Raw genomic sequence first — 12,794 nt, 5'->3', positions numbered from 1 at the left:
TCAACATTTTAGGTGGTTTCAACATTCAACATTTAAGGTTATTCTAAAGAAAGTGTCGGTTATTCTATTCAGTTACAATGATTGCAACACATTTCAAAGTCTTTTGTCTCAAAGCTTTGTCTTTGTCTGTGTGGAAAACTAACATAGTGATAAAGATACACTGGTTGTGACTGTTATTATATTATAATATGTTATATAAAAGAATACATTTAATTCACAGAATTAGTTACTATTTGTTTTTTTTGTTTGTTTTTTTACAATACTAATATTGACAAGACAAGAGAGAGCAAGACAAAATAACCATATTCATCTTATTTGAGCTCGATGCACAGATGGAACGTGGCCCTTAACCCATCTGTGCAGTAAAGAAACACACCCCCACACACACACACACACACACACACACATACCCACACACACACACCCACACACACACACCCACACACACACACACCCACACACATACCCACACACACACACACACACACACACACACACACACACACACACACACACACACACTGAGTGGTGGGCAACCATTGCAGTGCAGCATCCAGGGAGCACTAAGGGTTAGGTGGCCTTTCTTAATGGCAGTTTGCTGAACCTCGGTATTGAACCCACAAGCCTGTCATCAATAACCCGGTGCTCTTACCACTGAGTCAATATACCAGTATGTATACCGGGATATATACTAGGGGTGCGACATGATATCAATATTTGTGATAAATTATTGATATCAAATATCTAAAGTCTCCTTTAAACTCCAAAAGACATGCCCCCCATATTAAGTGATTTACTAAATTTTCCACCAAAAAATATTCCACCAAATATTGGTGTTTGAACTCTTACAGAGTTAAAACTTGAGTACCTTTGTTTCCAAATGAAATTAATATGAACCTTTTTTTTTTGCATTATTTGAGGTCTGAAAGCTCTGCATTCTCTCTTTTATTTTATTTCTCATTTTCTGCAAATAAATGCTCTAAATGACAGCATTTTTATTTGGAATTTGGGAGAAATGTTGTCTGTAGTTTATAGAATAAAACAACAATGGTCATTTTACTCAAACATAAACCTATAAATAGCAAAATCAGAAAATTTAAAGTGGTCTCTTAATTTTTCCAGATCTGTATATACAGTGAGTCCAAGAAGTATTTGATCGCTGATTTTCTTCGTTGGCCCACTAATAAAGACATGATCATTCTATAGTTTTAATGGTAGATGTATTCTTACATGGAGAGACAGAATATTAAAAAGAAAATCCAGAAAATAAATCTAAGGAATATATATTAATTGATTTGTATTTCATGGAGTGAAATAAGTATTTGATCCCTTAGTATTCATTAGCAGTTCTGGCTTTTACAGACCAGTTAGACACTCCCAATCAACTTGTTACCTGACCTGAAGCCACCTGTTCTCACTAATCACTTGTGTGAAAAACACCTGTCCACAGAATCAGACAGATCACACAGATTTCAAGTCTCCAACATGGGTAAAACCAAAGAGCTGTCACAGGACCTCAGAGTCAGAATTGTTGACCTTCACAAAGCTGGAATGGGCTACAAAAAGATTAGTAAGGTGTTGGATGTGAAAGTAACAACTATTGGTGCAATTATCAGAAAGTTTAAAGAGTATAACATGACAATCAACAGACCTCGGCCCGGTGCTCCAAAGAAGATTTCGCCTCGTGGGGTGGCTGAGAACGGTCAGAAATCGTCCTGCAACCACTCGGCAGGAGTTAGCAAATGACCTGAAGGCAGCTGGGACCACAGTTTGCAAGGAAACAATTGGCAACACTTTGCGCAACAATGGAATCACATCCTGCAGTGCCCGAAAGGTACCCCTGCTGAAGAGAGCACATGTGGAGGCGCGCCTCAAGTATGCCAATGATCATTTGAAAGATGAACCAAGTTATTGGGAGAAGGTTTTGTGGTCAGACGAGACCAAAATTGAACTTTTTGGCCTCAACTCCACCCGCCATGTGTGGAGGAAGAAAAATGCTGCCTATGACCCCAAGAACACTGTGCCCACCGTCAAGCATGGAGGTGGAAGCATAATGTTTTGGGGGTGTTTCTCTGCCAAGGGTACAGGGCTACTTCACCGCATCACTGGGAAGATGGATGGAGCCATGTACCGCACAATCCTGAGGGACAACCTCCTCCCCTCTGCCAGGGATCTGAAAATGGGCCGTGGTTGGGTCTTCCAACATGATAAAGACCCTAAACATACAGCAAAGGCAACAAAGGATTGGCTCAAGAAAAATCACATTAAGGTCATGGAGTGGCCCAGCCAGTCAACAGACCTCAATCCGATCGAAAATCTATGGAGGGAGCTGACAGCGACAGCCCACCAACCTTCATGATTTATTGAGGATCTGCAAAGAAGAGTGGGCCAAAATTCCCCCTGGTGTGTGTGCTAAACTTGTGGTTAACTACAACAAACGTCTCACCGCTGTGCTTGTAAACAAAGGCTTGAGGGATCAAATACTTATTTTCCTCATTGAAATACAAATTAATTAAAATATATTCTTTAAAATTATATTCTGGATTTTTGTCTTGATATTCTGTCTCTCCATGTTAGAATATATCTACCATTAAAAGTGCAGAAGGATAGTGTCTTTATTAGTGGGCAAACAAAGAAAATCAGCAAGGGATCAAATACTTCTTGGACTCACTGTATATATATATATATATATATATATATATATATATATATATATATATATATATATATATATATATATATATATATATATATAGCAGATTTAAGTAAGCTATGTAAGTTATGTAGGTGATGTGATGCTCTGTCAGGACATCTGACTGCATTTGCATTGCAGCAGAATTGCAGGTTTAGCTGCATCACAGGATTTCCTTTATCAGCCCCCAGACAACACCTCTCTTACAGGAAATCAATGATCAGCATCTCCTATGCACAATAAGACCCTGCCTCAGTTTCACTTCCTACAGTATTTTAAACAATAGCCACTCCTAAATGAAAGCTGAGGGACGATGCTGTGTGAATTTGGGATGCTGGGGATGCTCCTATGGATTCCAGTGACAGGTGAGTGAATAATTGTGTATTAATGATAACCTGCGACAGCGTTTTCCGGTTTCTTGGCTGCAACGTTTACACTGTAACCTTCGCCTTGTTTCTAACACCTGGTTACTTTGTAAACATCTGGTCGCTGACTTATTTGTATCTCAGGGATGTTTTTTTAATCTGTGTGTTGAGATTGCTTTGTATTAATGTTCTAGTAGGGATATGACATTATTTATGTGCATACATACTAATATTTACTAATAATTATTTAATTTCCATGTTTGGCATACACTGATCAAGCATAACATTACAATTAGTGTTTATATATATAGAGAGAGCATTAGACCAAAATAAATATATATAAACACTACTATTAAGATTACTAATCAAAATACAGTGACATAGACATGTTAGCCACACACACACACACACATATATATATATATATATATATATATATATATATATATATATATATATATATATATATATATTTTTTTTTTTTTTTTTTTTTTTTTTTACCAAATTGAAAACCTCAGGAATATAATGAAGAGGAAGATGGATGATCATAAGCCGTCAAACCAAGCTGACCTGCTTTGAATTTTTGCACCAGGAGTAAAGGCATAAAGTTATCCAAAAGCAGTGTGTAAGACTGGTGGAGGAGAACATGCCAAAATGCATGAAAACTGTGATTAAAAACCAGGGTTTTTCCACCAAATATTGATTTCTGAACCCTTTCTGAAAACTTTATAAATATGAACTTGTTTTTTTTTGCATTATTTGAGGTCTGAAAGCTCTGTATCTGTTTTGTTATTTGGTGATTTCAGCCATTTCTCATTTTCTGCAAATAAATGCTCTAAATGACAATATTTCTATTTGGAATTTGTGAGAAATCTTGCCTGTAGTTTATTGAATAAAACAACTATTTATATATATATATATATATATGTATTAATATAAACTTAGAAAATCTCAGGCCTTCATACCCACACAGAACTCAAATTAACTGAATAACTGACTACTTTCATTTACAGCATTTTTTTAAACAGAAAATGAGAAATGGTCAAAATGCTGAAAAAGATCAAGTTCATGAGTACCATTTTGGGAATTTGCATTACCTCCTGCAGTGGACAATAGGACGTGGCAAAAGTCATGGGACATAATACTATTTTTTTATGTTTCATGACGTTTACCCTGTCAGTGTATGGTGTTTTATGTTTGATTGGCTAATAAATGATAAAATATGTCTTTTGGCTTTTTCCAGGTGTAACATCATGTGCGAGTCATCCAATAACCAGCATCAACATCACCACTGATCTGCAGTCTGATGTTCTGCTGCCCTGTAACTTCACACTACCCGTCTTTGGAGCAAATGAGACTGCAGATATAGCAGCAGTGTGGAGTCACAGGAATTTAACAGTAGATGATCTGGTGAAGATCAAGCTACAGAGTGATGTGAAGTCCTGCAGGAACACAGGTGGATGTATTAATCCGTTCCCCAATATCTCAAGATCTGGAAACTTCTCCATCCTCCTCCGTAACGTTCAGCGGTCTGATCTGGGTCTGTACCGCTGTGAACTGTATAATGGGACCAACTGCAGCATCGCTTATCAGGAGATATATTTGAGCACAGGTGAGAAAAACAATGAAAAAAAATATGCCTTCTATTTATTTGTGCTTTTACTGGCTTACAAGGAAAATTTGGGACACTGACTGATATTTGATTTCAGACAGTATGAACCCAGGATATTTAATATTTTGGCTGATTTACTTCATTTCATATATAAATATATAAAAAAATGTTGGAAGCAGTTTTTACCACTTCAAGGAGAACTCCGGTGTAAAGTGGATTTTTGTTGTAGTAAAACATGATAAAAAAGTACTTACCTTTGATAAAAACCACACCTCTGTTCTCCCAGAGCGTTCAGAAATTTTAACAGTTTGTCCAAACACCCTTCAGACTGGGTGACACGGGGCATAATTCCCCCCGATAGATCACTTTTTCCACCATTATCCAGGCTCAAAGTAGCTCCATACCTCCTTGCTAGAATCCGGAGAGCCCTGACATTTAAAACGAGGCATTAATAACTTAAAAAGTGCACAAGAGTTTTATTAAAAACACTGTTTACATCCTATAATGTGAGCTTCAGCTCCGAGCACCGCCATTACTGAACTGATATGACATAGACATATATATACATAGAGCATAGTGCAGCACTCTGGCAGAAACGCCACCCTCTTTGACTAGGTCTGCCTAACAACAGAGCGATCTATATTCTGATTGGCTTAACGAGAGTACATTATAATATACAGCCGATGGATTGGCAAGCGTGAGAAACACCATGTGTGGCGTGTGAGCGTGTGAACTCGCTGAGGTTCGTGTGTCACACACTCAAAGTGTGAGACTTCAGAACACTGATATGTCTGTTATTTTCAGTTATGGCGGCGCACGGAGCTGAAGCTCTCATTATACATTTCCAAAATATGTCTGGAATGCAGAAATAGATGTCATTTAACACATTCAATTATGTTAAGCAGACAAACCACAACATTTCTTGGGTTCATACTGTCTGCAATCAATTAAAAATCTGAGTGAATGTAAGAAAGACTTACACTGGAGTTGTTCTTGTGTTGTTCTCTGCACTGCATGATCTCTGTGATCTCTGAAATACTCTTTTTTTCATGTTTTTTCAGTCTCTGAGGTACACAGCTCAATACAGTACTGGTATTACTTCCTTGGAGCTGCAGTCACTGTCCTCCTGCTGTTGGTGTGTTTGTTCTGTACACAGTGCAGAAGGAGTAAGTAAATTTCATTTATTCATAATGGATATCTTTATGATAAATCCAGTACCTTAAAAGGTCAAATTAAATGATTTTTTTTGCTGTATTGTGCTTTCACAAAGGAGCTTTACAGTATCAATAATAGAAAATCAAGCCATACTTAAAATATTAGACTACCTGTAAACAGTCTGAAGCCAACAGTGGCAGATTTGAAGGAAGAAACCATCAAAACTGCTTATACATTGTTAATAAATAACAAAACAATATACTGTATTGCCAAAGGTAATGCATTAATGAATCATGCTTCTCTGTCTGGGTAATTCTGTGTTTGGCAGTTGCCAGGGGAACAATACTCGTGTCAAGTGTAAAGTTTGGTTGAGGGGGGATTATGGTATAGGGTTGTTTCCAGTCTCCTTAGTTTCAGTAATATTAACTATTAATGCCTCAGAATACCAAAAGATTTTGGACAATTTCTTGCAAGAACAGTTTGGGGATGACTCAAGCAAGGTTCATAAAGACATGGATGAACAAGTTTATAGCTTGGAAATGAATAACATTTGAGACTGTGAGCCAGATCCTCTCATCCAACAACACCAGTGTCTGGCCTCACAAACGCCCATCTGGAAGAATGGTCAAAAGTTCCCATAATACACTCCTAAACCTTGTGGAAAGCCTTCCCAAAAACATGAAGCTTGTAGATGCAAAGGGTGGTCCAACATCATATTAAACCCTATGGATTAAAAATGGGATCTCACTCAAATTCCTATGCGTACAAAGGCAGAAGAACAAATACTTTTTTGTGCTATATAGTGTATCTTGTTATGGTCAAGTGTCTTAAGTAAGATTATTGATAGTATTGATGATGGTCTAACAGCATGGTTAGCTCAGTTGACAAAATACATTTTTTATTGATGATAATGACAATTGTAATAACATATTGTGTTTTGACTGCAAGGAAATCTCATACTGTTGAGTAAAATAACATTTTCAAAGACTTTTGCACAGTACTGTACTTTTGTCCCATTGACGTCCTACCCTTTTTTTTTTCAGGATATTCGGAAGGCCCTTTATATGTGAACACTTACTTTCATAAAAGTAAGTCTTATTTCATGCTCATTTTATACATTTTTCCACTTTTTTAAAAATCTTTTCTACCAAAATTACCACCATGTCTTTTTCATCATCTATGTTTTAGACAAAAGACGCCGAAAAGAAGAGCCTGTTTACGGTACAGAGACCATACTTTTATCTAAATAACTGCCTGTCCATGATACAATCTGATTGTCATTGCAAAAATATGTTCAAAAGTGTCCAGGCACCACTTCCTTCCTAATAGATGTAGCTTCTATAAAGAACACTTTCTCTTTTTTCCTCAAATAAAGCAAAGAAAACAAGTTCATATTCATAAACTTTTAAAAGCTCAGAAATCTATATTTGGTGGAATAACCCTGTTTTTTAATCACAGTTTTCATGCATCTTGGCATCATGTTCTCCTCCACCAGTCTTACACACTGCTTTTGTATAACTTTATGCCTTTACTCCTGGTTCAAAGATTCAAGCAGTTCAGTTTGGTTTGATGGCTTGTGATCGTCCATCTTCCTTCTGATTATATTCCAGAGGTTTTCAATTTGGTAAAATCAAAGAAACTCATCATTTTTAAGTGGCCTCTTATTTGCATATAAGTTGAAAAGAACATTTGAGCAAATGTCTAAACATTTTTGGACATGGAATATGTGCTGTATATTTAATTAGATGTATATAATTTGCTCATATTGTTAGGCAGTGGCTGTGTTACTCTTTCACTCTTGGTTTATGTTACAGAAAATGACAGTGAGATTAGAAAACTGAAGTGGACCAGCAGAGGGAGCAGTGAGTATTTCAAAGGGTTCAATAGAAGCATACAGAGTCAAGCCACAATATTATGACCACTGGTTTGTTACTACACTCACCAGACATCCCAAATTGCAAAAGTTGATTTCAGGGAGGTTATCCCCTGGTGGTGGTTAGGTGTGTGTAGGGCTTATGTGTATGGTTACATAGCTCACATAACTCACTTAAAACGTTACGAATAAAGAAACATTGTTAATCCACACTAAGTATACTCTCTCTCTCTCTCTTTCTCTCTCTCTTTCTCTCTTTGTTTTCTCCCTATAGGTCCTAAACAAGAAGACTCACTGTACGTAAACTGGGTGAGAAATAAGAGATAGCAGTGAAGAAGACACCTGAACAAGTCCTGTTTCAGCACTGAGAGACCTGGCAGAACATCCTCATTAATCACTTGCATCCGGGGTGTCCAAACCTTTTTTTGTTGGGGTCCAGAAGGAGAAATATATTTGAAGTCACGGGCCACACTCTGTAATAAAACAAATAATCAAATATACCACTTTAAATAATACCTTTTTCCTGATTATTTCATTTACTCACCATCTTTGGTCCGTTTTTATGCGCTAGAAATGCGCACTCTCTCCACTTTTAGACTCTTTGCCTCGTTTTTCTGCACTAGAAATGCACACTCTCTCCGCTTTTAGACTCTTTGCCTCGTTTTTCTGCGCTAGAAATGCACACTCTCTCCGCTTTTAGACTTTTTGGCCCGTTTTTCTGCGCTAGAAATGCACACTCTCTCCGCTTTTAGACTCTTTGGTCCGTTTTTATGCGCTAGAAATGCGCATTCTCTCCGCTTTTAGACTCTTTGCCTCGTTTTTCTGCACTAGAAATGCACACTCTCTCCGTTTTTAGACTCTTTGGTCCGTTTTTCTGCGCTAGAAATGCGCACCCTCTCCGCTTTTAGACTCTTTGGCCCGTTTTTCTGCGCTAGAAATGCGCACCCTCTCCGACTCTTTGGCCCGATTCTGACGCCTAGCGTTCAAAATTTGAATCTCACATTATAAAAACCTGCTTAACAGCGGGCCAACTTTCATTCTATTTATAAAATACCGCGAGGGCCGCTCCAAAAAAGGAAACGGGCCACAAATGGCCCGCGGGCCGTAGTTTGGACACCCCTGGCTTGCATCATTCACTTAAGTAGAATAAAGTATTTTTCTAAACAAAGCAAAGTAAAAGTACCTGTATATTTTTATTTTTCTACAGCAAACATGTTTTGGGCAGTAGATATGTTATAAAAATTACCTCAAATGATTTGAGTAGATTTAAAGCTCCACTTGGTAGGAATGAGATTTTGTGCTCGTGGGCCCCCCTACAGTTGCAGAGTGAAATAAATTTATACAGCACTGTCGTGACCACGAAATTATATATAATTCTTTTTACATATATACAGTAGACTGTTTTGTACTATATAAATAGTGGAAAATCCACCTGCATGTAAGCTACTTTTTCCATCAGAAAGTAAAAAGCGTGAGAATCCTCCAGTTAGCTGCAATGCTAGGGGTTAGTAGCGAGCACTTTCTAGACCAGGACTATATGGAGGAGAGGGTATTTGAGTCAGGAGCATTAGTGCCGGACAAATAAGCTGAAGTCCGAGGCTTTTTTCCTCCGTTTTAATTTTTTCCTCTGAACAGCTGGGATGTACAGACCATCTGAGCAGCGAGAGGTAACTTACCGAAAGTCTAGATAAACTGACAATTAAAAAATAACATAGCTAGTGAACACTAGCGTTAGCTACTTAGCTAGCTATCTTACCATAGCTAGCCAACACTAGCTAACTAGCTAACGCTAACTAGATGAAGCTAGCTAATCAGCAAGCCTTCTAACTTCCAAACTGAACGGTTTATCAACCAAACAGCGCCTGTTTCAATATCCAGTTAAATCATGTTTGTTTCATTCAGTCTTAATGAACTCTGGACTTTACATGCTAAATAGCTAAATGTATTTAAACAAGCTAGTTAACGGGATGACAGTACCTGCTGTGGACGGGCTGCAGGGTTTCTGCACGGACTTCACATAGAGAGAGAATTGACACCTCCAAAACGTCTCGCTCTCAGAAAAGCATCTGAAAAGTTCTGCTCAGGTTTATACAGGAAAGATCTCTGAGTAAATGCTCCATGTTAGCCTAGTTCAGCTTCGTCTTCATCCATAATCTCCACAAAGAACAAGCTCTTTTCCACTAACTCTGTACCTGGGATCTTCAACCAACCAACCTCGTGACGTCACCAGTGCTGCACGGGCAAAATGGCGGCACACGTAACAAACATAAATATATTATAATTTAGTGTGTAAACATTTTATATAAAAAAATCCCCCCCAAATAAATTCCATTATATTTAATCTCTTAGAAAACTTGTACACCTGAAATCTTTCATGTCCTGTTTAGCCCTCACCACCAAACAAGCACAGCATGAAATAATATTAAAACAAAAGCACAGTATCAGTAAAAGCTTTTAGAAGCCCCAGACTAAAATGTATATTTCAGTTTAAGGGCAACTTACTGCAAGCTAAGCTTACAAACAGCCATATTTTTACAGTTAACATGATATATTTACACATTTAACCTGATCGCTAATGCTAATCGCAAATGCTAATCGCTGCTAGCTTCCGCCTGCTAGCCTACAGCTTTAGCAGTTAAAACAAACACTTTAACTCAACTTATATAGTGCTGGGCGATAAAACGATATTGATAGTTATTGAGGAAATTATATATCGTGATAAATATGATAAGCCGGACGATAGGATTCAATAAATTTTATTTTCTATTTCCCGTTTAAGTAGCGCTGTGAACAGGCGCAGCACAAGATCAGGCAGCCCAGCGTTTCCCGTGGGTAACGCACCTTAGCCGTGTTAATCCACTTTCCGTGTAAATTAACTTTAACTTCAGCAGGAGTGAGGGGTTAGTACATAAACACACAGAAAAGCAGCACTTTCCCTTTTTTTCCTAACCCTCACTGGTTCTGTTAGAAAACCCTGAGGGCAGTTTTCCCCTCTGTCTCTGTTTATACAGTGATTACTTTGTGTAGGGGAGAGCGGGGTAATGTGAGCCAATTTTTACATTTGCCCCTTGCTAGCTGAGCTACAATGATATATAAGTAAAATTAATTTTTTTTCCAATTAATTCAGGATGTTTCCTAGCTATTAAAGTTATCAGAATGTCTTCAAGACAAAGGGCAATGAAAATATGTTTGTTTTAAAAAAAGTGGTCTTGTGTCTCACTTTACCCCAACTCAGGGGTAAACTAAGACAGACCAGAGAAATTAAGGGGGTAAAGTGAACCAGTTGGGGGGATGCTGTTCCACTTATGTTTTCCACTTTTAAACTACCATTAACATTAAATGTTGTAACAAATGCGTGTCTATTAAAGATGAGAGACAAGGGAAGAACCTTATTGAAATCAAAGCCAAAAATTACAGGTAAAGTCTCCATAAAACTTATGCAGCTAAAGAATTGATTCTGTCACCAGTCCATTACTACAGTGAGATTTTCGAAGAACTCCCTCACTGTTGTTTTATTGAAAGTTGTAGCCCTTCGCAGGGATGTTGCCTCAGGAGTTCATACAGAGAGATGTTGACGTGCTAAGAATCTGCCAAACCACTCTTTTCCTAAAAAGTACAGTATTCATTAGTATAGATTTTGCTTTTGGAAAGTTAACCTACAGAATCATATAGTCATGTAATCTCTTATCAATGTAATCACACTCTAGCCTACCTGCACAATGATTCTAAGTCCAATTGGCTGGGACGGTGTTTCACTTTACCCCACAGCATTTGTCTCACTTAACCCCACGGCTACCATTTTAGAAAAAAACATAATCTCTAGCAAATCAGGCTAATCTTCAACTAGCATCAATCACATGGTTTGATATGTTGAAAGTTCATAAGCATGTATGATATTAGTTTTTCTACCTGAATCAATTTACTTTGATAAAATAGTTGATTAAGTTCAAAGCAAGAAAATTTACTTTTTAATGCATAAAACACCTTTTTGTGAAAAAAACAAAACTTAACAGCACCAGCAACAACTTCCTCTTCCTAGTAGTGGGAAATGGGAGGGACTTGACAACATAATGGTCACATGACCACAATTGTGTTCAGTTGCCATGATACAAGGGGTGTCTCACATTACCCGATGTCTCACATTACCCCGCTCTCCCCTATTTAGTTTTTAACAGATGTTAAAAACTATATGTATATTTTACTAAATTCAAAAGATTATATAATCTGTGTAGCTGTATTTCAACGGAGCTAAACATTGCTGTTACTGAACTGGATGAGATTTAAATACATTTGTTCAGTAATGTACGTCTAGTCTACTGAAAGCCAGTAATGTTAGTATAAATCTGTACTGCAGTAGAAGTGAATCATTTCAGAAACTTGATTTTATTTGTCCCACCTCCATTACAGGTCACTTGCTTTAAAATATTTAAATGTTAGCATAATTTAAATTTAAAAAGGCTATTATTTTAATAAACATTAGCAGTAAATAATCTCAAAATAACAACAAATATAAAATAAAAACAGTAAAACATATGTAATACATACTTTTTATATGACCAAAATATATTAAACTAAAACTATACTAAAATGTTTGTTTTCCTCGACTAAAACTTGATTAAACTAAAATGTAACTAAAACTATTATAGATTTTAGTCAAAAGACTAAGACTAAATTGTATCAAAATCACCTGTCAAAATGAACACTGTGATATACTCTTGTATTTTGCTTTATGTCGTTGCCTGCATTCAGGGAGGGGAATAATCCTTTGATTAAATATAATTTTATTAAAAATCCAAGTGCTATTGCAATTTAATTTAAACAGACATATTATGTAAAGGGTCTGAATTTTTTTATAGTTTATATATTTGTCCCCTTGTACTTGTTTTAAGGGCCAAACATGTGGGTTGGTTCCGGACCTGTGTGGATGTATAATGACTTTTAAAAAATAATTTAAATGCTGTCTGAGCACCTTGTGCCCACCTGGCAAGTTGTGAACATCCTAGTGTCTGTCCACAAGGCTCTGAGCCTGCTAGTGAGCTTAGCCATAACTCTGTCATTATTCTGTCACTTATGAGTAAAAGGAAACCTTTAAGTGTA

The 12,794-nt window shown here is 37.1% G+C and overlaps 1 protein-coding gene across 1 annotated transcript; it reads left to right on the top strand.

The window, feature by feature from the left end:
• Window positions 1–2,885: 2,885 nt before the first annotated feature.
• On the top strand, window positions 2,886–8,813 carry LOC103031428 (uncharacterized). The gene is made up of 7 exons (XM_022665751.2): window positions 2,886–3,057; window positions 4,301–4,669; window positions 5,731–5,835; window positions 6,868–6,912; window positions 7,013–7,045; window positions 7,639–7,686; window positions 7,972–8,813. Exons 1-7 carry the CDS (start codon window positions 3,006–3,008, stop codon window positions 8,022–8,024), a joined length of 705 nt encoding a protein of 234 aa, XP_022521472.2. The 5' UTR covers window positions 2,886–3,005; the 3' UTR covers window positions 8,025–8,813.
• The last annotated feature ends 3,981 nt before the right edge of the window (window positions 8,814–12,794 follow it).

The sequence above is a fragment of the Astyanax mexicanus genome, chromosome 1 (genome assembly GCF_023375975.1).
Source record: "Astyanax mexicanus isolate ESR-SI-001 chromosome 1, AstMex3_surface, whole genome shotgun sequence".
NCBI classification, from domain to species: domain Eukaryota; kingdom Metazoa; phylum Chordata; class Actinopteri; order Characiformes; family Acestrorhamphidae; genus Astyanax; species Astyanax mexicanus.
Note: the sequence above shows the minus strand (reverse complement) of the source record. Positions and strands in the feature narration are given on the sequence as shown.

Excerpts from the sequence above, each read along its gene's own strand:
- LOC103031428 (XM_022665751.2), top strand. The coding sequence starts at position 3,006 with ATGCTGTGTGAATTTGGGATGCTGGGGATGCTCCTATGGATTCCAGTG. Across the intron at positions 3,058-4,300 it reads CCTATGGATTCCAGTGACAG|GTGTAACATCATGTGCGAGT; the intron begins GTGAGTGAATAA and ends GGCTTTTTCCAG. Across the intron at positions 7,046-7,638 it reads AAAAGAAGAGCCTGTTTACG|AAAATGACAGTGAGATTAGA; the intron begins GTACAGAGACCA and ends TTTATGTTACAG.